This window comes from Toxorhynchites rutilus, chromosome 3 (genome assembly GCF_029784135.1).
Source record: "Toxorhynchites rutilus septentrionalis strain SRP chromosome 3, ASM2978413v1, whole genome shotgun sequence".
Classification (NCBI taxonomy): Eukaryota; Metazoa; Arthropoda; class Insecta; order Diptera; family Culicidae; genus Toxorhynchites; species Toxorhynchites rutilus.
In genome coordinates, this window is record NC_073746.1 from 203581314 (window position 1) to 203604090 (window position 22777).

At 40.4% G+C, this 22777-nt stretch overlaps 1 protein-coding gene and 2 pseudogenes across 1 annotated transcript; all 3 read right to left on the reverse strand.

Annotated features, from left to right (window-relative positions):
• Nucleotides 1-1464: 1464 nt before the first annotated feature.
• LOC129773853 (DNA damage-binding protein 1-like) lies at nucleotides 1465-6803 on the reverse strand (annotated as a pseudogene).
• LOC129778519 (ubiquilin-1) lies at nucleotides 6451-16539 on the reverse strand. Its single transcript, XM_055785460.1, has 5 exons — nucleotides 16384-16539; nucleotides 15515-16184; nucleotides 7609-7856; nucleotides 7103-7550; nucleotides 6451-7039 (listed from the first exon to the last, which is right to left on the reverse strand). The coding sequence occupies exons 1-5, from the start codon at nucleotides 16480-16482 to the stop codon at nucleotides 6963-6965; spliced, it is 1542 nt and encodes a 513-aa protein (XP_055641435.1). The 5' UTR covers nucleotides 16483-16539; the 3' UTR covers nucleotides 6451-6962.
• Nucleotides 16540-18763: 2224 nt separating this feature from the next.
• On the reverse strand, nucleotides 18764-18916 carry LOC129780867 (5.8S ribosomal RNA; annotated as a pseudogene).
• Nucleotides 18917-22777: the final 3861 nt, after the last annotated feature.

Genomic DNA, 22777 nt, shown 5'->3' on the forward strand with positions numbered 1-22777 from the left:
AAATGAGTGCACAGGATTAATTCACGACGCTCTTTTTCGTTCGACGACATTTTTCCAAATTTACGAAAAATTGACAGTGAAGCATGGCCAACGTGATCTATACACTCTTATCTGATTTTAAAGCGAAAGCTGAAGATATAATTCCTAAAAATTAAATTTCTACAGCGTTTTTTCCGTGATGCAATTTGATGTGACACACCCTTTAGTATGAGACGATTGTTTATAAATTATAGGAACGAATGTTTATTCTTTTTTTCGCTTTGTTATTTTTTAAGATTGCAATTGGTAAATATTTTTCGGAAAAGCCGTTGTTTACCCTCACCACCAGCAAGCGTTAGCATCTCGTATATTGCCTAAAAACTGGCTCAACTATTTTCATATGAAGCTTTTACCCTTAGCTTCGCGTTCGAGATCTCGAGGAGAAATCGAAAAGTGGTCTCGATGGGCACGCTACCCTACGGAGGTCGGCATATTCGTCGGAAAATTTCTCCAGGAGTTGGACGGCACCCGGAACAGATTTGCTCACGTCGATTTTTCGATGGTATGCTTGATCTTAGGAAGATCCGGACGATAGTGGCGGCACATATTCGCCCAAATGGTCGCCCACTCCAATGCACACTGGCTTCAGTTGGGAACCACCACCAACTTCAGTTGCACCAACAGCAGCAACAGGTACAGCTGGTCATTCTAATGAGGTTCCTCTGTTGTCATCTGCAGATGGAAATGGTCTTTCAGGTCTGCTAAGTGATGAAAGCTACGGTGGAGGTGTCATAATAGATTCGCTTGAGGCGGAGCTCAAGAAAGGCATCACACTGCAGGATCAGCTCGAGCGAAAGAAACTGTCGAATAAGAATGAGTAATATGATCGCATTCGGAAGAGTCAACTAACCTATTCATTCATTCGCAGGGTCGATAATGGCAAGTCCGATAAAAAGATGCGAACGCTAGGAAATATCCAACATGATTAATGAGTTGATTCATTAATAAACTTTTTTAGAAAAGTGTTTAATTTCTCATTTCTACGACCGCTTCCTTCTTAGTTCCATCCACGTCGATCCGCAACCCTAATGCATCGTACATTTATTCCCGAATTAAATCCAGAAAACTTACTACAAGGTCTCCATCAAGAAATCCCTCGCAACGTTCCGTTCTTATTTCGGTGTGGAAACTAAGCAAATACGAATAATCAATTCTGCCAACAGATTCGTTTGATATCCCATCCTTTTCCTGAACAAATATGTCACCCTACTAAACTCGAGTAGACCGCGAGTAATCGGTTTTCTACCTTACTTACCTTAGATTTAGAAAATGTTTATGTATAGTAATAAAAATATAATTAAGAATTCGGCTCCTTTAAACTTATGTAACTGAGCCTGTAAAAATAAACGAATTTAATAAAAAAAAAAACAGATTTGTTTATGTCAGTCAAACTTTCTTGTAACATTCGAAGAAATTTATAGTTCATAATCAGGTGGTATTCGTGTGACCAGATCAATTGCACCGCTGATTATGCCAAATAGCACACAGGCCGTTGTCGGCGTCGTTCGCTCACCGATGTTGTGCATCACGAGCGAACCGTGGCGGAATATATTCATCATATCACTGAGATGGGATTAAGCTACCTCTGGTATTTGCTGTCGTTGCGCCCCTTCAAATAAATACAAAAATTGTTCAGATGATAAACCGAGCTACGGAAATCCTACTTACCCATCTTTTAGGCAAACGAATACATTGTTGCTGTTATCCGCCCCGAGGAAGGCACCGTCTGTTCAGAAAGAACGTTACTTTGAGGAGGACAAGTGATTGCATTAATCTAGCTTACCCCAAATTTTACAATATAATGCCAACACATTATTGAAATGGCTACATTCAAGTCGCAAATCCTTATCATCAGTCCATTCATGCAATAGTACTTTTTATTTGAGGCTAGCCAATACTCGGCCGTTGAACTCAACGAGGGAATAGCACGCACCCTTGATGTCCTTCTCGCTAACTTCTCGCTAGTGATAGATGATAATCCTTCTTACTTTGGGTTCTAGTTCCTCTGGATTGACCAATGCTGTGCCGACAATGTAAAAGTATTCGAATCGTTACACAACTACACCGAAATCAGTGACATAGTATACTCCGTTTGCATGAATTGAGTTGCATGTAGCACCTCGAACGTATTCTGCTCGTTGATATGTAGATTTGAATTTCAGCTTCTTAGCCGAACTTGGCATTGCTGGCTCCTGGATTAAGCAGACCCATGTTGTTTGAGGAAGTTACATTTGTCGTCAGAGTTGGCGCGCTCTGTCTCGAAGGAGTCAGTCCACTCGAGTCCTGAAGATCCATTCGCACCGTTATAACACCGAAACGACGTACCGACTCACCCATTGGTACCGTTCGAATGTGCAACTTTTGAACCTCATCAATTATACCAAAAATAACAGAATTTTTGATTGCAAGAGTCTGATCGGCATTTAGTGAGCACATATTCTTCTTTCACGTTGACATTCGAGAAAACCAACTTGTTGTTAGAACTGTAAATATCGGTTAGGCAATCAGAACAGGTGAACACGTTTGTTTTCGAAAGTGACCGGAAAATTTTCAGAAGTCAGCTGGATTCCAAGCGTAACTTTCTTTTGTCTATTACTCTGTTGGTATTTTTCTCCATGACGAAGTAGAACATTGAACCATCTTCGAGTGCGCACAATAAATAAGAGATACCCTCAAAGTAATCCATCAAAATAGAGCGAAGAATTGGTTCTAAAATAAAAAAACAAACAATAAATCCATTTTTTTCCGAGATGTTTCTCATAATCATACCTCCTCCGAGTTTCTCAGTGCGAACAAATTCAAGATTAGGTATGCGAAGGATGCAAACATAGATATCGGTCCAAAAACCTACTGCAACCAGTTTCGAACGGCTGGAGCTTTCATTCATGGGTGAGTGTGATAGTGCTGATGGAAAAGAACGTTATTATTGTGAACATGTGCAATTAGCCGTTTCATACCTCTTTTGCACCAACTTGTCTGCTTTAATTGCGATGTAATGTCGTAGGCAGTTCCACACAAGCTGGCATGAATTTGACGCGACTACGCCAATGCGCTTATCATCCGGCGGATTCCATTCACATACTATTGATTTGTTATCACATTAGATCAATTGTGCTGTCATTGGAGTAACACGACAAATTTGCCTATAATCGACATTCGCACAACAAAATGTCTGTAGGAAATCGGAAACTTCGGTTTTATTTCTGTTTCTTCTTCTGATAAAGACTGTACACAATGCTCCTAATCGAAAACAAAAGTGTAAAAATAAAAAAAAACATCTGTCATCGATGTCGATGAAGCAGTTTGCTCAAGTAAATCTAGTACACTGAAATACGGCCGTAAATGAGGATAGCTTTTTCTATGACGACGTATCGCATCCGACGAATGAATATACGGATACGGCCGTAAATGAGAATAAGGGTGAATATCTCATTTTCTTTCAAACCGTAAACCAGTGTGGTTGTATTGCATCGTTTCACATCACATCGCATCAACGGATTGGTGCCGGAGTACCAGTATACCTAATAGCGGGTTTACATTAGGGAGATCTATAGCTATAGATGGATTTATTCACGTGAAAATAGGTGTAAACGGGTGAGAATAAATATGATACACTTATTCGAGGTATATATAACTTGAATAAATTCAGCATATGTAAACTCTTGTGAATTTCTCACTGGTGAGAAATCACTAAACTGGGATGCAGTTCTACTTTAGGTGAATAAATTCACCGAAAATATGAAAATATTCATTATAGAAGTTCACGCTAGTGTAAACGGTTGATGCGATTTCTATAAATCTCATCATATTTCTTCACATGAATATATCACTAGTCTAAACCCACCCTTAGTGTATATCAAAGCGCCTAGAAGTATATCCTAAGGTGAGGCCGTTTCGTCATTATGTTGGTTAGGGGAGCGGTATATGAAAACAGTACGGAAGAAAGCAGAAGGGGAATTATTTGCTTGAAGCGTGAAAGAGACAGACTGATCAGGAGTGAGCTTCGGCACTAGCGTATTGTGTTTTGTTTACAAACAAAGCACAGTAGACTTCCAAGAGTGGTTTTAGAAAGTTGGCCCACCTTAGGATATACTTCTAGGCGCCTTGGTGTATATATTAGGCTGTCAAAAAAGTCCTGCGGTATTTTTTTTTTGAATTTTCATTTGTTCATAAAATTAGTTACAATCATCTGTTTTAAGTCAAAAATGCGCCGTTTTGTTCGATGACTTGTTCCCAGCGAGATACCAACTTCATAATACCCCCGTTATAGAAGTTCGCTTCCTTATTGGCAAAAAACTCGGATAGCCAATTTTCACAGGCCTCTTTTGTGGCTAACTTCTGACTACCTAGCTCGTTCGCCATGGACAAAAACAGGTGGTAGTCACTTGGTGCAAGGTCCGGACTATACGGCGGATGCAAAAGAACCTCCCATCCGAGCTCCCGGAGCTTCTGGCGCGTCACCAAAGAGGTTAATGAGGGCTTGGCCACCGTCTGAGCCGCTTCAGCGGGCTTCGACCACGACCGTTTGCGCTTCACGTTGTCGTAAGTGACCAACTTTTCATCGCCAGTCACCATCCGCTTCAGAAACGGGTCGATTTTGTTGCTATTCACATGCGTCGATACGGTCAAAGATGTTTTTTTGCGTCAACGTGTGTGGCACCCATACATCGAGCTTCTTTGTGAATCCAAGCTTCTTCAAATGGTTAATAACGGTTTGATGACTTATACCCAGCTCTTGGCCGATGCAACGGCTGCTACTATGCCGGTCTTTCTCGGCTAATTCAGCGATTTTGTCGCAATTTTCGACGACAGGCCTTCCGGAGCGTGGCGCATCTTCGACGACCTCTACACCAGAACGAAAACGTTGAAACCATCGTTGTGCGGTGGAAATGGAAACTGTATCGGGTCCATAAACTGCACAAATTTTATTGGCAGCTTGAGATGCATTTTTGCCTTTGTCATAGTAGTACTCACGAACGACTTAACCAAACAAAACACTGTCAAGGACTATATTGTAATACCTTTCCAACAAGCTATAGTATGACTCGATACAATGAATACAACTAGAACTACGCGCTTACAACGACACCTCGCGGAAATACCGCAGGACTTTTTTGACAGCCTAATATTCTCTGAGAAATGAACGAATTATTGATTACTCGGTCTCACAGACCTATGCGCGAGTATAGTTACTAAACTTTTATGTTATAAATAATTGAATAATGAAAACACAGACATTCTTTGAGGTATTGCCTTCATTTTGACATCATTTACAGCCTATAATTTATAATATTTATTATAATAATAATAATTTATAATAATATTTGCAAAAAAGTGACAGTCAAAATTGAAAAATTTTAATTTTTCAGTTTTTGTAGTTTTTTCAACTATTTTGTTTGTTGTTTTCATGTTAATTGCTAGAAATGGTAAGAATCTACAATAAATGGATGAAATGAAATGATATTTTATGCAGAAATCTTCATTAAAATTAGTGTTTGGAATATGAATCTAGTTTCTACGCATGATTCAAATTGCGAACACTTCATTTTCAAATGTGAGTTTACTGAACATTTATGTTATAAACAATTTAAAATTCAAAACCCCTGACATTATTTTTTTGGGTTATAGACTTCATTTTAGCATCATTTACAGTTATCGATACCGATACGGCGCCCTTGGTCCCAAAACCATGTAAACTATGAGAAACAATAACAAAAGAGAAATCCAATATTTTTTTTAGCGAGCATTCCAAAAAGACTAGCTAATTGACCTTGATTTGATATATCGATCATATGAATCGGTCCAGTAGTTTAAAAGTTATGATTTAAAAAAATGCATTTTTGCTGTTCGGAATTTGAGACAAAAGTGTTCGGAATATGAGTCAATGACAAAAATGGTGTTCAGAATTTGAAACAAAAGTGATAAAACATATTCTTAGTTTTGCACCATGAATATGTATTTGAAAATCACTTTTATTGTAGTCAAATGAAAAAGAAGGCTCTATTGTATCCAAAAATCAAATTTATTCTGGAAAGCATGAAGAAGTGTGAGAGAATTTCCAGAATGTATGCAATATCGAATTTTGTCCGACACTATGCAACCTTCGAAGCGCAACACAGCGTTTGTGGATTTGAGCTGAGATCAAAATGTCACGTTGTACTTCGCGACGCTTCTTTGTAGCATACGCTGTCTTTTGTGTTCAAGAATGAAGTAATTGAAACGCAACACGGAAATTGTAATTGGGAATTGTGGTTCATTAGAACAAAACTCTGAAGTTTCGTATTTATAATCGTATGTTAAGATTGTCAACAAAAATTAAACTAGTGGGGGTTACATGAAGAAAGTATTTTTTGGTGTGACCTTCTACACCATCACCACGCAGCTGAAACGAAAAATAATAGAAAAAAGAGCTCCAGGATTTATGTTTTATTGTTTCAGTGTACACCATTATTCAGTTGTCTGTTTGCATATAGCAGATGAAATGATTATTCATTTCCGATCAATAAATTTAAAGAATCATCAGTAACTAGATGCTTGTTAATAGTAAACTGAGCCACAATCAATCCAAACCAGACATCAAATCCTTCTATGTTGCTGAGAACACGCGTCGATGGAAACTAAATATGTAGCGACATGCGCAACTACTTCTCGGGCGAGCGTGTTCATCTACTTGGTTTTATTTCTACGGTCTTCTGCTGTTGATTCGTATCACCTGTGTTCACACTATTAGATAAATTCAAAAATTTAAGGAAAGCGATTCTCATACGCTGGATTAAACAGTTTTTTTTCACAAAGACAGCATCTACTGCCGTTTTTACAATTGGTTATATATTCAAATTCCTATACGTTGCTTTTTACCGTCAGAAATAGAACAATGTTAAAAATATATGTTTTATTTTATCGCCATATGAACTGCAAACACGTTAACTCAACGAAAGTTGACCCAGAGCCAGAAGCCTTTCCACCGCACCATTGATATCACCGAAAGATGCAATCAAAGCTGTAACAAAAATAAAGATGAACATTAAATGCAACTGTTGCAATCTCTCATTAAATTGCTTACCTTGAAGGTTGGCCTCCCTGTTGACGAAACCCATTGATGCGAGTTGCTCCAATTGTGACCGATAACGTTCCTCCGGGGGTACGTTCGGATTGGCACCCGTTGCCATTCCATTGATCATGCGTGACATGAAATCTGAGAACAGGGCTGGATTCGGCTGCTGAGCCGTAGTATTTGATGTAGTTGTGGTGCTCGCTGCACTAGCAGATGTTGTTGTTGAAGCTCCAGGAGCTGGTGGTGGAATGCCCATCGAATTTACCAAACCAGGGGCTACCGAACGCAACTGTTCCATTCCCTGCTGGATTTGAAGTATTGCATTTATTGCTTGTGGATTCGACATCATGTTTTGGACGTCCGGATTTTGAAGCTGTTGTATAAACTGTGGCATCATGGTGCGCATCTGGTCCTGTAACGCTGGATTGTTGGCCAAGAGTGGGTTTTGACTCATCAGCTGTAAAATATTACAATGAAAAAAATAGAACTAGAATTGAACGAAAATGATTGCTTACATTCGAGGCCAGATTGGGATCGGCAGACAATGCTTCCAACATATTTCTGGTGTATGGAGCATTCATCATATTGGACATCAATGATGGATTATCACCAATTTGTTGTAACAAACTCTGCATACTTGGTGTGTTCAAGATGTTAGCTGGCGGATTATCAGTTGCTGTTGTTGTTCGATTATTTTCGCTTTGATTGCCACCCCAGGGATTAGGCAAAGGGTTGCGATTCTCCGTTCCTTGTTGTGGATTCTCTGTAATAGAAAGGAAATTCATTTATTTATTTTTATAATAGCAAATCCATATTATCGCTATATTGATGCCAACAAGCATAAATCCAATCATGAATTCTCGCTGTTTTTTAACTGATGGCGTTGCTCAAACTCCATGCAAGTATACTAGGGTGGCAGCGTAAATGGTCATGTTAAGTTTCAAAAAACGACCATGTACATTTTGTTTATTGTCACATAAAAAATTATATTTGCAAAGTTTCAGCTCACTCGGACTTGATTCAGGGGTGCCTCAAAGCGCTCACAGTTTTTGCCTTTTGCCGTGAATATTCTATAGGATGTTTATTAGGGTGCCAACAAATGTATGGGAAAAAATCGACCCTAAAATTTTCAAAAGTTACTCTATACAAAATGTTTACCACCTCGAAAAAACACTCTATGCCAAATTTCAGCTCAATCGGACTTAAGGCGCCGTGCACAAATTACGTAACGCTAAAAATCCGGATTTTGGACCACCTCCCCCACCCCCCCTACATAACGCAATTTCCTATCTCTTACACAGAAAGTAACGCAACCTCGACCTCCCTCCCCCTTATGGCGTTTGCACGTAATTTGTGCACGACGCCTTAAGGGAGAGTGGCGCAAAGTGGTCAAAGTTTGAGTTTTTTGAAAGTCGAAAAATCACCAAAGGGGGAGGTAAAGAAAATCAGGGTTTTCGAAATAAAATTTTTGATACCATATGTCTTAAAATTGAGATGAAACGTCGAGATCTAGCGTCATCTCGAAAAAAAAAATTTTGTAAAAAATCGACACTCTGGGACTTTTTTTTGGATTACGAGACGAAATGTACGGTTTCGGGTGCCAATGAAATTAGTTATCTCGATTCTTCATTCGGAACATGCTGTGAAATGTTGATTTGCACGATGATATAAATATTAGTTCATTCGTACTTCATTTACTGGTGTCGCAGACGTAAAATTTTGAGTTTTTTGAAAACAGAAAAATCCCCGGAAAAAAAGATTTTCAAAAAAAAAATTGGTGCCAAATGTCTTGAAATTGCATGACACGTCGAGATTTACAGTTATCTAAAAAAAAATTTGTCAAAAATCGATTTTTCAGGCGAAAAAACGACCAAGTGCCAAGTAAAGTAATTGTTGCGATCAACAAACGAGCACTACTCTTTAGAGCAACTTTATCTGTAATTGCTTAAAGCTAAAATTATTTGAAACATAAATATTGGTTGCTGTAAATTCACTTGATTCACTTACATTTTATAGTGCAATTAGACAGCTTTTTTATCCGTCGATTAATCGATCGATCAATCCTGTATGCTTTAGCATCCAGTTTCAATTAGAATCCTGTTCTGTAGAAATTCGGTTATTTTAATTTAGGTTATCCAATTGTAGGAATCATTACAATGGTTTTCTAACCTACCCGAAGTTCAAATTTCTTATTCGTAGTTCAATTCACTGTTTTAGCTAGATATAATTTAATTTAAGCTGTAGTTTAAGAATAGGATATAAGTAGTTACTTAATTTAATTCACATAGTCACATAAGCTACTTACAAGTATAGATTTAAGGTAAATTAAGTCACAATTTCAAATTTGCATAATATCTCTATCAAAAACAATATATTTTTCCCGTGGGCAGATGATCAATTGATGTATTGCTCTATTGTTGTTGCATTGGTTCGCTTCATCAACGATAGCGAACCTACCGTTGATGGAGCGAACCAATCTTCGATAAGTCGGTTGCAGTGAAGGCGCTGTGGGCCGGATTGCCGGTGCTGTGATCGTGCGAACAGTAATTTTAAAACATTTGGCGTCGAAAATATTTTTTTTAAATCTAGATTTTCGGTGATTTTTAGTTTTTCGCCATGTATTCCGGTGAATCTCTATTCACTGATTTTTTTTTGACATGACATTTTTTTATGACATTTGGCATCAAATTTTTTTTTCGAAAACCCCGATTTACTTTACAAACTTTGACCGCTTTGCGCCACTCTCTCTCAAGTCCGATTAAGCTGATATTTAGCATAGAATGTTTTTTCAAGGTGGTGAACATTTTTTTTGTGGTAACTTTTTGAAATTCAAGATGACCATTTTCATTGACACCCTAATATACACCGACAATCTTGGACGATTTGTTATGGATATCATTATTATATTATAGTTATGGGTATTTTAAAGACTTATTTTATCCTTTATCCTTTTTGAGATTGCCTTACTGAAAATATGCAAAATCATCAAATTCGCACCAATCAAATGTTACGATTCATGAAAAAAGAGATTAAAAAGTCACAGGAGGGTTGTGTCCGAGACACGACCGCATAGTTGACGTAGGATTCCGTTAGGCTAGCTGTTGATTATGGGTATGTTTGAAGAATTACATCGTTAAACGTTCGATTTAGCAATTTGTACCCCAATATGTTCCCGAAAGACGTAATCCTACGTCAAAAAATCCGAAATTTTATAATATAATGGCGAGTTTACATTAGGGAGATCTATAGCTATAGATGGATTTATTCACGTGAAAATAGGTGTAAACGGGTGAGAATGAATATGATACACTTATTCGAGGTATATAAGTTAACGAATCGCGGACTACGGCCGAGTTTTTAAAAAAATGAAAACGAACTTCACTGTTCAACTTTCAGACCAATAATGATCGTCTTTATTTTCCGATACTTAATTGTACCCTACACTTCCTAAATGAATCTGCTGACCTATCAATATGATACCTGTCGATGCCAGTCCAAGAGTCGTTCGCCGTCGTTGTCGTTGCCCGAATGTTTATTGCTGAATTGCGTGACCTAGTTAACGTTGTTGTCCATCGGTGGAATTCTGCTGATGCTGCTTGAGGGTAATGCCCGTTTTTCCGGTGTCAATAAAGTGTTAACTGCTGACGGGGTCCAAATAATGAATGTATGATGTTTGACGATTGCTCGGTATCGTTGCCAACTGGGGTCATGCTGGTGGATCCGTTGGTAACTTATATAACCTGAATAAATTCAGCATATGTAAACGCTTGTGAATTTCTCACTGGTAAGAAATCACTAACGTTGGATGCAGTTCTACTTCAGGTGAATAAATTCACCGAAAATATGAATATATACATTATAGAAGTTCACGCTAGTGTAAACGGTTGATGCGATTTCTATAAATCTCATCATATTTCTTCACATGAATATATCACTAGTCTAAACCCACCCTAAAGGCTGATTTAGACGATGCCAGTCAGCGCTCTAGTTGAAGTATCCAGTGAATAGAGAACAGACACTCTGTTCAAGTTACTTGCACCAGTATCGAACAAGTAATTGGCTTCTAACTTAAACAGAGTGTCTGTTCTCTATTCACTGGATACTTCAACTAGAGCGCTGACTGGCATCGTCTAAATCAGCCTTAACTCTGGCATCTTCATGTCATGGCTTCGTTTTTGTACAACGAAGAAGAGTAAGAAGCCAGCCAGATCGTGGCATTTTTTTCATATCAACAAGTATCTGCCGTCCAGCGCAGACAGATTAGGTTCTTCTCACCCTGCTGGTTTAATTCTTCTGGTAAGCTCTCTTCCATTAATGACAAAGAAGAACCACTATTCAGGAATGCATATGTACGCAACGCAATTCCTTTATGATACAAAATAACTGGAATGTACTGAAACAGAACGGATTTATTTCCTCCTCGATGTGTGTTGCATGATCCGGTGTCTTGCTGATGACCGTGCTTGTTTGAACTGATCGCTTGTTTATTTTTAGCTTCGTTGTGCAGATGATGTTTATACTGACAGCCGTTCTTACCACATAGTTTTCTAAACTCACACGGACCGCGATGGTTACCAAGTCTACTGCACTTGACATGCTATGCAATATAGACTCTCATCATCCGCCCATCATGGTTAGATTTGACAAGCCTATCGGTGCTTTACTTGAAGATAATTTTGATCCCAATGCGTTTGACTTCCGGCGAGGCGATTATGATGCAATCAATGCTGCACTTTGCAATGCCGATTGGACATGTCCCTCGGGTTCGTCCACGCCGTAAACCGGTATGGGGAAATCAGGAACTTAGCCGTCTCAAACGCCGCAAAAATGCCTGCCTTCGCGCTTATCACTCACTCAAAAGTGCTCGCAACTGTAATCTTTTTAAGTTGGCAAGCCGGGAATACAAAACATTGAACAGAGTATTATATTTCAACTATGTGTGTAAGACGGAACGTAAACTTCGAGGCACCCGAAGAACTTTTGGCGATATGTTAATAGTAAACGTGAAGGGAATGGCCATCCGTCGACTATGTTTCTTTATCATGAGGTGGCGACTTCCACCAGTAGTAAATGTGCTTTGTTTGCAAAATACTTCACGAGTGCAGCGATGAATCTATATCACCAGATAATACAACTAATGCTTTGCGTTTCGTTGCAAGTGACAGTTTTTCAGTTGGTACTTTTTCCGTTCTTGAGAGGACGTTCATAACGCAGTATATAAAATGAAACAATCTTATTGCCCAGGGTCTGATGGTATTCCTGCTGCTTTATTGAAAAAATGTTGTGAAACACTGAAATCTCCAATCGCTTCAATATTCAACATCTCTACGAAGGCAAAGGTTTCCTGATGAAAATGAAAATCTTCATTCATGTTTCCTGTGTTCAAGAAGGGCAACAAGCACAATGTAGAGAACTATCGCGGAATCACTTCTCTGTGCGCTTGCTCTAAGGTGTTTGAGGCCTTTGTTTATGAACATTTTCTGTTTCGGGTAAAAAGTTACATCTCTACTGCATAACACGGTTTTTACCGATCAGTTTCAACTAATTTATTGGAATTCACATCGCTATGCTTGCGTACTATGGAACAGGGTAATCAGATCGACACAATTTACACTGATTTGAAAGCGGCATTCGATCGTGTAGACCATGGAATCTTGCTGGCTAAACTCAACAAACTAGGAGTACCATCTGGCCTGTTTTCGTGGCTACGCACATATCTACTCAATTGCCAAATTTCCGTGAAAGTGGGTTCTTCCCAATCGAGGTGGTTCCAGAATAGTTCCGGAGTACTGCAAGGTAGCATTTTAGGACCTTAGCTATTCTCGCTGTTCGTTAACGACATCACCCGACTATTGCCTCATGGAACAAGGTTATGCTACGCTGACGATGTGAAAATTTATCTGCCAATTGAGATCGCCTCAGACTATCTGCAACTCCAAAACTTGATTGACTTATTCGCGGAGTGATGCAGCATGAATCACATGACTATCAGCATTCTGAAATGCACTGCTATCAACCCGTAAAAAACGAGCAACGAGCAAACATGCATCGTTATTCCAGCGCAGTAACATCATCACGGATCTCGGTGTTATTTTGGAGAGCCCAATGTCGTTTAGACAACACTACATCTATATCACCAACAAAGCGTATCGTCAGCTTGGAACTATCTCTCGGATTGGCAGAGAATTCTGTGTCCTGGCACTCTACGAACTCTCTATTGCTCTCCAGTACGTTCCATCCTTGAGTTTAGCTGTGTTGTTTGGAATCCGCATTATAACTATTGGATACTTCGTCTCGAACGGATACAAAAATGCTCCATTCGTAAAATTTGCCGCATGTTGCCTTATGAGGAACTTTGCTCGCTAGTTGTTATATCTCCTCTCGAGCAGCGACGCAAGGATATAACTGCAAAGACTGTTCATAAAATTCTGTCAGGATATTTCGATTGCCCTGCTGTTCTGTCGCGGCGTCAATGGAATCAACAATTGTTACGGGTTGATACGCACCGCACTAATCATGGACTTCATAAACCTATTCGGCAGATGGCGTTGGAATACAATCGTTGTGGAAATTTCATGTCCTTTCAGACTGTTTTGTGTGCAACTGTGCAATGTATGCTTAGGATACTATCTTTATCATTGTTCTTTATTTTTGTTTCTTGCTCTATTTTAATGTTATTTTCATTTGAATATTTTTTTGTGAAAGGATATTGGGTTTTTATGCCACTTTGAGTTAAAATTTAACGATTGCTCAAGGTGGCTTTTCCCAATCTAAGTATATTTTACCATTATGACCTATAGTCGGATGGTGTTGAATCAAAAATAAATAAATAAAAAAAAATCATGATCCGGGAAACGAAATATCAAAATGTTAGCAACGAAAGAAATTAAATTTGTCGTCTTCGTTACACGTGTCCTAGGATGTTCTCCGGTACGCTGTTGATGGCTGTTTCAATCATGTACCAACAGTCCTCAAGAGCAACTTCATTGAGTTCGTCTGCTTGTTTCAATCGGCGCCGATCATCACCTGGGTCTATGACGATTAGTACGCTTAGATTGTTTTTTTTTGTGTATCGTTCGTTACTTTTTTTTTGTTGTGCAAATTGCTACACAGGTTTCGTGGAATACTTTTCCTTGTCTCTGTTACATTAGGCAAATAATTGCAAATGAAATTAAAACCATTTGAGGTCAATATATTTGAATTAAGACTGTTCCATCGCACACGTGAGGAGTGTTACTGCAAACAAATCTCATATATCAATTTCACATTGTACAAACAACCAGAAGATTATTCAGAATAAGCGCTCAGAAACACCATGGTCGAATGACCTTTAAATTAAAGTCTTTCATAAACCGAGACGTCGAGAAAAACACCTCGAAAACTCTGATAATGATTGAGAAAATCAACTCAAAAATCTTCCAGCCAACTACGACTTTCGATATCTCTTAAAAATGTTCACATAATATATTTATACACGCATCGCTTTGCGTATGCTTATGATTTCTCGTGGTTGGATGTGATTGGTCGGCCAATGAATCATCTAGGAAATGACATAATGTGCGCCGCGGGCAGGAAACGCAACTATTCCGATTCATACTTTACATACTCATATTATTCAATATTCATGAGCCCTTTGTACAAGGTGTTAGGTAATTTGTAAGGAATTTCTGAGAAGAAATCTGAGAAAAAGTAAAGTTTGATGCCATTGATGAAAAAAGAATTCAAAATTGAAACTACGTGAGAAACGTTTTCTAAAATGATTCATCCAGCAACAGAAAAAAAAATGTACATCACACAAGGTTATTTTGTCAACACGTGAAGCGCCCCTAATTTTGAAATATTCTGTAAGGGTACTTGGAGGATACATTTCTTACATTTTTTATTATTTCTCAAGCGCGAGCTAATTTCAAGCCCGCGAGTACATCAACCTCGTTGAAATGTCTCATATTATAGTTTTATTCGTCAGCCAGTGTAGCTGACCAGTTTTAATTTTTCTACCGACACGAACTCCAGTACCGCCAATATTAAAAATAAGCTCACGTTTATGTGTGGCTCGTGGCGGCTGTTCATTATCTGCGCGACGAAAATTCCGCGTAACCAAATTATTGTTTACCATTATATTTAGCCAATTCGATTGCAATTGGTCAATTTTTTCTCCCTCTCTAAAAGCGACTCCAAGCACCTCCTGTAGGAATTTGTATGTGGAGCTAGCTTGTAGGATTAAGTATGTATAGTGTTAGGTTGAATTATATTTAGTAGGATCAAAATAAAGAGTCGGGAGTTACACGTTAAGATCGTGTTTTGGTTGTATGTAGGAAAGAAAAGTCAGTTGCCTAGACCACTAGGCAACGCTACACACGACGATGGCTAGAAAACCAACCAAAGATGGGAAAAATAAAAAAGAGTTATGATTCAGCCTACCTGAACTGCCAGCATCCGAGGTACCAGAATAAGGATTTCTGGATGTCGCGTTCAACATCGGTTCCTGAATATCCCGATAAATACGTTGCAGCGCACTGTATCCTCCGGGTACACTCTCCAAATTGGACATGGCACGATCGTGCGATCTCATCAGTTCTTGCAGCATTGAAGGATTACGAGCCAATTCCATTGTCTGGCGTAAAAGTTCCGGATTGTTCAACATATGTGAAATCTCAGGATTACGCTGCATCAAATCTTGCATTTGTGGATTGGATGTTATAATCTGACGCATTGTGTCAGGATTGTTCATCATCTGTTGAACCAACGGGTTGTCCAAAACAGTTCTCATCAATTCCGGATTACCCAACAGCTCATGCTGCATCCGTGACTGCAAATCCATAAAGTTAGGTTGATTTCCTCCTAGGGCTCCAAGGGTACTGAGACCTCCTAATTGATTTAACCCAAATGGCGTTTGATTCACATCCGCCGGAGGACGACGTGGACCTTCCGGCTCGTTTCTTGGAGCCGCCTTGATAACTAGATGCACCGTAAGACCTTCTTTGATGTTATGACCTTTCAAGGTATCTGTATCTTTCATTATTTTTCCAGCAAATATCAAACATACCAAGTCAGGGTCGGCTTCAAACTTCTCCGCGACCATTGCTCTAAGCTGCAAGTATAAATAACAAATGGTATGACATATTACAATTTTGAAAAAAATCAGCTTCTAGCGTTTTTTTTTCAACCATTGAAATGTACACAGTTGCATCAGTCTGATTTCCATTCGAATGTTCATGTTTTCATTGAAATTTCAAAACGTTTTCAAAGCATCGTGCATATCAACAGGAACATTGAGAAAAAAATTTCACCTCTTTAATTTCTGCATCTTCTCCAATTTCAACGGATTTCTTATCTTTTGGAGTTTTCACGGTAATCGTGATTTTCTTGCTACCACTATCCTCCGCCATTTCGCACACTGCTTTTTCTGCTTTTTTGATTAACACGACAGCTATATATCAATTGATTGAAGGAACCCACAGTTCATATAAACATGTGAATTATACCAGTTTTCGCCCACGATATGTATAAAAATCGGGGGCAAAATTTATACGAGATTCTACACTAGAGCAAGAAATATCGAAAAGCCATTACACAATCGTCTACTTATTCATTTTCTTTTTTCGATGGCACCAACGTTCCCAGAGGAAATTATGCCGTCTCAACGTAAATATTAGACCGAGGACATGGTAAACGCGATGCAATGCGAAGCGGACGTTTCAATTAGAGACGTCGGTTTTTTTTTCTCTATTATAGTGATTTTCAGCACATTTCGGCTGGTTCGTCACTTTTACTTCCATTTTTGGAAGAATGTCGGGAGTGAGAATTGAACTCGTGATCTCTGCGTGAGAGGTATGGATGTTACCACTACGCCAGATCGCCTGCGAGAGACGTCGGTTAATGGTTCGATTAATTTAAATAATCGAATATCTGAAGCTAGAATCGAGTAATTATGTATCGAATAATTTAAAATCAAAAGATGAATACATTGAATAATTGTCACTGTAATCGCGATTAACGAAAGAAGGAATCTTTCTTAAGGTTAACGCATTTTTAGGTTAAGAATTAGGCTATATAATTATTTTATCCAACATTTTTTTATCCAACCATCTAACATCGACAACCCGATAGACCACGCGACCAGAATGACAACGTGATACGTGATTATTACAAGAAATAAATATTCGCTCGATCAATCGAATATTGAAAGATAATCATTCGAATGAATCGAATATTGAAAAATGCTCCAACGATTAATCGATAATCGAATAAATGAAAAATTCAGACATCACTAGTTTCAATAATATTACAATCCAGTCCGTTTTAGGGCGATTACACATTATCCGGTTTCAGCCGGACCGGTTTCAAAAAGCGCCACTGGGGTTGGACGGATAACCGGATAACAATGTGAAAGAGATCTCATGCTACACAAAAGCGTGCATCTCTCACATACACATACGTGCATTTATTTATATGATTTATATAGTGAATTGACGGGTAAACATAGCTGCAAATACTCCTGCTGCATGCCGCCGACTGCATGCGGAAAACCTTGAAACTATTGGGCTGTTTCAAAAGTTTATGATTTGCTCAGCATCTACTATCCTACACGCGAATGATATGTCCACCCATACCTATCATCGCTCACGCACCGTGTTACAGTCGAATACGACCCATCCACATGCCTATCTTATGTCTAGCATAAGGCATCTCAAGTGTTGAGAAAGTTCGTGCACCTCGAGGAAGGTTCTTTTGAAACAAATCAATAGAAGCCATCCTATGCGCGATCAGTGTGACTACCCGCACATATCATCGCTCACGCACCACGTTGCAATCGAATGTGACCCATCCACATGCCTATCTTATGTCTAGCATAAGGCATCTCAAGTGTTGAAAAAGTTCGTGCACCTCGAGGAAGGTTCTTTTGAAACAAATCAATAGAAGCCATCCTATGCGCGATCAGTGTGACTACCCGCACATATCATCGCTCACGCACCACGTTGCAGTCGAATGTGACCCATCCACATGCCTTCAGGCATCCGAAAATGTTTTAATAAAAAAAAGAGAAGTCACCACATGCAGCACTAAGCTGCAGCAGGACTTCTCTTCTAACCACAACAACCGTACACGTACCCCATCCACATGCCTATCTCCGATACTCGGCATGGACCTTGAAGGCCCGAAAATGTTTAAATAAAAAAAAGAGAAGTCACCACATGCAGCACTAAGCTACAGTAGGACTTCTCTTTTAAACACAACAACCGTACACGTACAAGGCCAACCTCCAAGCATGGGTAGTCTGAGAGGATCGAAGTGTACACCTCTCTGCAACTCGCAACTCCCAGCCTGTAAACCTATCGTTTGTAGGAGGTCTCAGGTGTCCAGATGCCACGCAACACGGTGGACACGCAAACGCGCACCACCTCTACGTGCTGGGCTCATCCCTTTTCGCTCGCAGCTACTCAGGGAATCCAGTCACACATCATTTGAGGCCTATAAGAACTATCTCATGTATGGAGAAGATGGAACACACAAAGACTTTCATCTTGGGACGTGTGTTCATCAAGCCGTGCGCCGGGGCCTTCGCACGTTTGACTATCTTCAATGTTTTTCCACCACCGAAGGCCGAAAAACACCATTACGCATATGCGCTACCTAAGCAGCGCATATAGTTAAATTGGTAAATATAGGCGGCACTCAAAAATGTGTACATCGCACAATGATTGTACGATGTGCAATATGCGTTCAACTTGTCGGTGTTCATGTGTCCTGCAGTTCACATTCTGACGCGCAATTTGCTGCGGTCTTCATCGATCCACGAGCCGAGTGTAGTCACACATCATTTGAGGCCTATAAGAACAATCTCATGTATGGAGAAGATGGAACACACAAAGACTTTCATCTTGGGACGTGTGTTCATCAAGCCGTGCGCCGGGGCCTTCGCACGTTTGACTATCTTCAATGTTTTTCCACCACTGAAGGCCGAAAAACACCATTACGCATATGCGCTACCTAAGCAGCGCATATAGTTAAATTGGTATATATAGGCACTCAAAAATGTGTACATCGCACAATGATTGTACGATGTGCAATATGCGTTCAACTTGTCGGTGTTCATGTGTCCTGCAGTTCACATTCTGAAATTGAAACACGGGTTGAAATTTGAAACACACACTTGGAGAGTACGTTCGCATGTAAACATACGATGTACAGGCCACTCCTGGGTTCTTAGAACCCATCGCACTTGCAGAATGAACATCACGCCGGATTTCATCACTTGGGACGTATTTTTGTCATCATTCGTCCAAAGACCGTGTGATCGGCTTAACCTTTAGCTCACTAGTATGGGGACTCGCCAGGGGGCATCTGTACGTTCATATGCGCACATGCGAAGTACGAGACACCGCACCTAGTCCAACAGATGAGATCTATAACGCCGGGTCTAGTAGTTTCGAGCCGCGCACACACTGCAAGGTATGGCCCCTACAATAGGATGAAAGTTCGAAGGCCCCGGCCCTTCATCCAAGTAGTAATACCTTTAGTGCAGTAAGGAATGGGAATCCCATCATCGATCCAAAGACCGAGACGATCAACCCTTTCCTTCCATTTCCACCTCACTAGTATGGGGACTCGCCAGGGGGCATCTGTACGTTCATATGCGCACATGCGAAGTACGAGACACCGCACCTAGTCCAACAGATGAGAGGATGGCGTTCATTGTGAGACCTTCTATAACGCCGGGTCTAGTAGTTTCGAGCCGCGCACACACTGCAAGGTATGGCCCCTACAATAGGATGAAAGTTTGAAGGCCCCGGCCCTTCATCCAAGTAGTAATACCTTTAGTGCAGTAAGGAATGGGAATCCCATCATCGATCCAAAGACCGAGACGATCAACCCTTTCCTTCCATTTCCACCTCACTAGTATGGGGACTCGCCAGGGGGCATCTGTACGTTCATATGCGCACATGCGAAGTACGAGACACCGCACCTAGTCTAACAGATGAGATCTATAACGCCGGGTCTAGTAGTTTCGAGCCGCGCACACACTGCAAGGTATGGCCCCTACAATAGGATGAAAGTTCGAAGGCCCCGGCCCTTCATCCAAGCAGTAATACCTTTAGTGCAGTAAGGGAGTGTAAATCCTTTTATCGATCTGAAGACCGAGATGAAAGGGTTTGTTGTATGAATTGAAACATAACGGACTCGCCAGGAGAGCATATTAAACGTACGTTCGTACAACACCACACACACAGATACGGCGCAACTCCTAGTCCTCGCAAAACAACCACTGGGTAACGCATGTTTATTTTTGTTCAGCAAGACCCCAATGCGTTCGGTCTCCTCCAAATCAGATCACCATGGGGATACGATAACGATCCTTCCGCAGGTTCACCTACGGAAACCTTGTTACGACTTTTACTTCCTCTAAATCATCAAGTTCGGTCAACTTCAGCGAGTCAAATGTAGCCCCAGCGAGGGGGCCAGCAAATGTTCACCTTCAAAGACCTCACTAAATAATCCATCGGTAGTAGCGACGGGCGGTGTGTACAAAGGGCAGGGACGTAATCAACGCTGGCTAGTGACCAGCACTTACTGGGAATTCCAAGTTCATATGGACCGTTTCAGTCCATAATCCCGACTACGTGGGCATTTCAGTGATTTCCCGTTCCTCTCGGAATAGGGTACACGCTGCTGCCCACATTGTAGCGCGCGTGCAGTCCAGAACATCTTAGGGCATCACGGACCTGTTATCGCTCAATCTCACCTTGCTTAACACAAGTTGTTCCATTAAGCAGAAGTCAACCTCGATGAGTTGACGTGTCATCAGGTCATACTACACTGCGCCAGCGATCGCGCGCGGAAGCCGACCCGAAAGCCAACCCCACACGCACACATCACAACCGGACGACAGCTTCTAAGTCTGACTGCTGATAGCGTTCTAGTTAATTTGATTGAGTCACGTTCGTTATCGGAATTAACCAGACAAATCAATCTACGAACTAAGAACGGCCATGAACCACTACCCTTAGTTTAGAGAAAGAGCTATTAATCTGTCTTACCTCAATAAGTTCGGACCTGGTAAGTTTTCCCGTGTTGAGTCAAATTAAGCCGCAGGCTCCACTCCTGGTGGTGCCCTTCCGTCAATTCCTTTAAGTTTCAACTTTGCAACCATACTTCCCCCGGAACCTGATTTTGGTTTCCCGGAAGCCACTGAGAGCACCATACAGTAGCGTCTCCCAATTGCTAATTGGCATAGTTTACGGTTAGAACTAGGGCGGTATCTAATCGCCTTCGATCCTCTAACTTTCGTTCTTGATTAATGAAAGCATCCATGGCAAATGCTTTCGCTTTAGTTAGTCTTACGACGGTCTACGAATTTCACCTCTCGCGCCGTAATACTAATGTCCCCAACTACTTCTGTTAATCATTACCTCCGGATCCGGTTACAAACCAATGAATATTAGGACCGAGGTGTGTATGTGTATATCTTGTTTATTAGGCTTTAACATTTGTTCTACAGTAACTAGCTGCTCTGTCATTCGCCTAAGTTTATCTCTTTTACATTATTCCCTATATTCCCTATACTCCTGTTCACCATCACTTTGAGCGGGCGTTTTTTGCTCTGTTCACTCTTTTTCATTTTTTTGAGTATTCGTGATATGGTGGGCCTATCTCTAGTCCCCAACTTAGATCATATTAGTCAAATTACAGTCTCTTATGAAATCACACGTTCTTTTTATGTTCTCAGTGCTATTTTTCAGAATTATTTGGATGTTGTCTCCTAGTCCATGTTTCCGTCTTTCAGTGTCGTACTTTCTACACTCCACAAGGATATGTTCTACTGTTAAAGCTGTTTCACAAGTTTCGCACGTGGGTCCATCTTGGTGTCTCTGGCTCATGATTGAGCTGTGCGTCATTCAGGTGTGGCCTATCCTGAGCCTAGTAAGCAACTTCTGGTCCCTAGGGTTGTCTGCTTCGGTCCATTTTTCTACGCTGCATTTAATTTTCCTGAGTTTCTGTTCTCTGCAGTGGAACCAGGTTTTGTTCCATTCGTCCTTTATTGCTTCTTTGATCCACCTGATGGCATCTTCCTTAGGTATGGTTCTGTCTTCAAGTGGCTTGGATCGACCTTCGTTGGCTAAAACGTCAGCTTTCTCGTTGCCTTCAATCCCAGTATGGCCGGGAATCCATGTAAATCTTATACCTTTTTCCCAAGCTGTTGCTTTGGCCTGCTTCAGCCATGGGTGGTCGCAGTTTCCGCTTTCTAGCCCAGCCAGACAGCTTGCCGAGTCCGTGAATCGGAAGCCAAAGATGTTCCATTGTAGTATTAGTGTTTCGTTTGTGAATTTGTGATAGCTCATTATGGAATATTAAAAGTTTCACTATAGCTCCGTTGTGTCACTTTGTGACATTTCGGAATCGGAAAAGTTTCCGCTTTTCTTGTTTTTCCTTGACGGAGGCGAGGAGTCAGAGGATCTTTTCTCTTTCCTCTTTTTTTGTTTTTTGTTTGCTTTGTTATTAGGTTCGCTCGTTCTCATGCCCTTATGAGCGCTATGGCTGGTTGAAGGTTTTATCAGATCGGCTTCGTTTTGAACAATTTTGTTTATCATGTTGTTCTTCTGCATCTCTGTAATGATTGATTTCAATTCTTCTATCTGTTGCTTCAGTTCTTGGATCTGGGCCTTAAGAGCGTTATTCTCGTTT

Excerpts from the sequence above, each read along its gene's own strand:
- LOC129778519 (XM_055785460.1), bottom strand. The coding sequence starts at position 16,482 with ATGGCGGAGGATAGTGGTAGCAAGAAAATCACGATTACCGTGAAAACT. Across the intron at positions 7,551-7,608 it reads ATCCCAATCTGGCCTCGAAT|CTGATGAGTCAAAACCCACT; the intron begins GTAAGCAATCAT and ends AATATTTTACAG. Across the intron at positions 7,040-7,102 it reads CAGGGAGGCCAACCTTCAAG|CTTTGATTGCATCTTTCGGT; the intron begins GTAAGCAATTTA and ends TTTTTGTTACAG.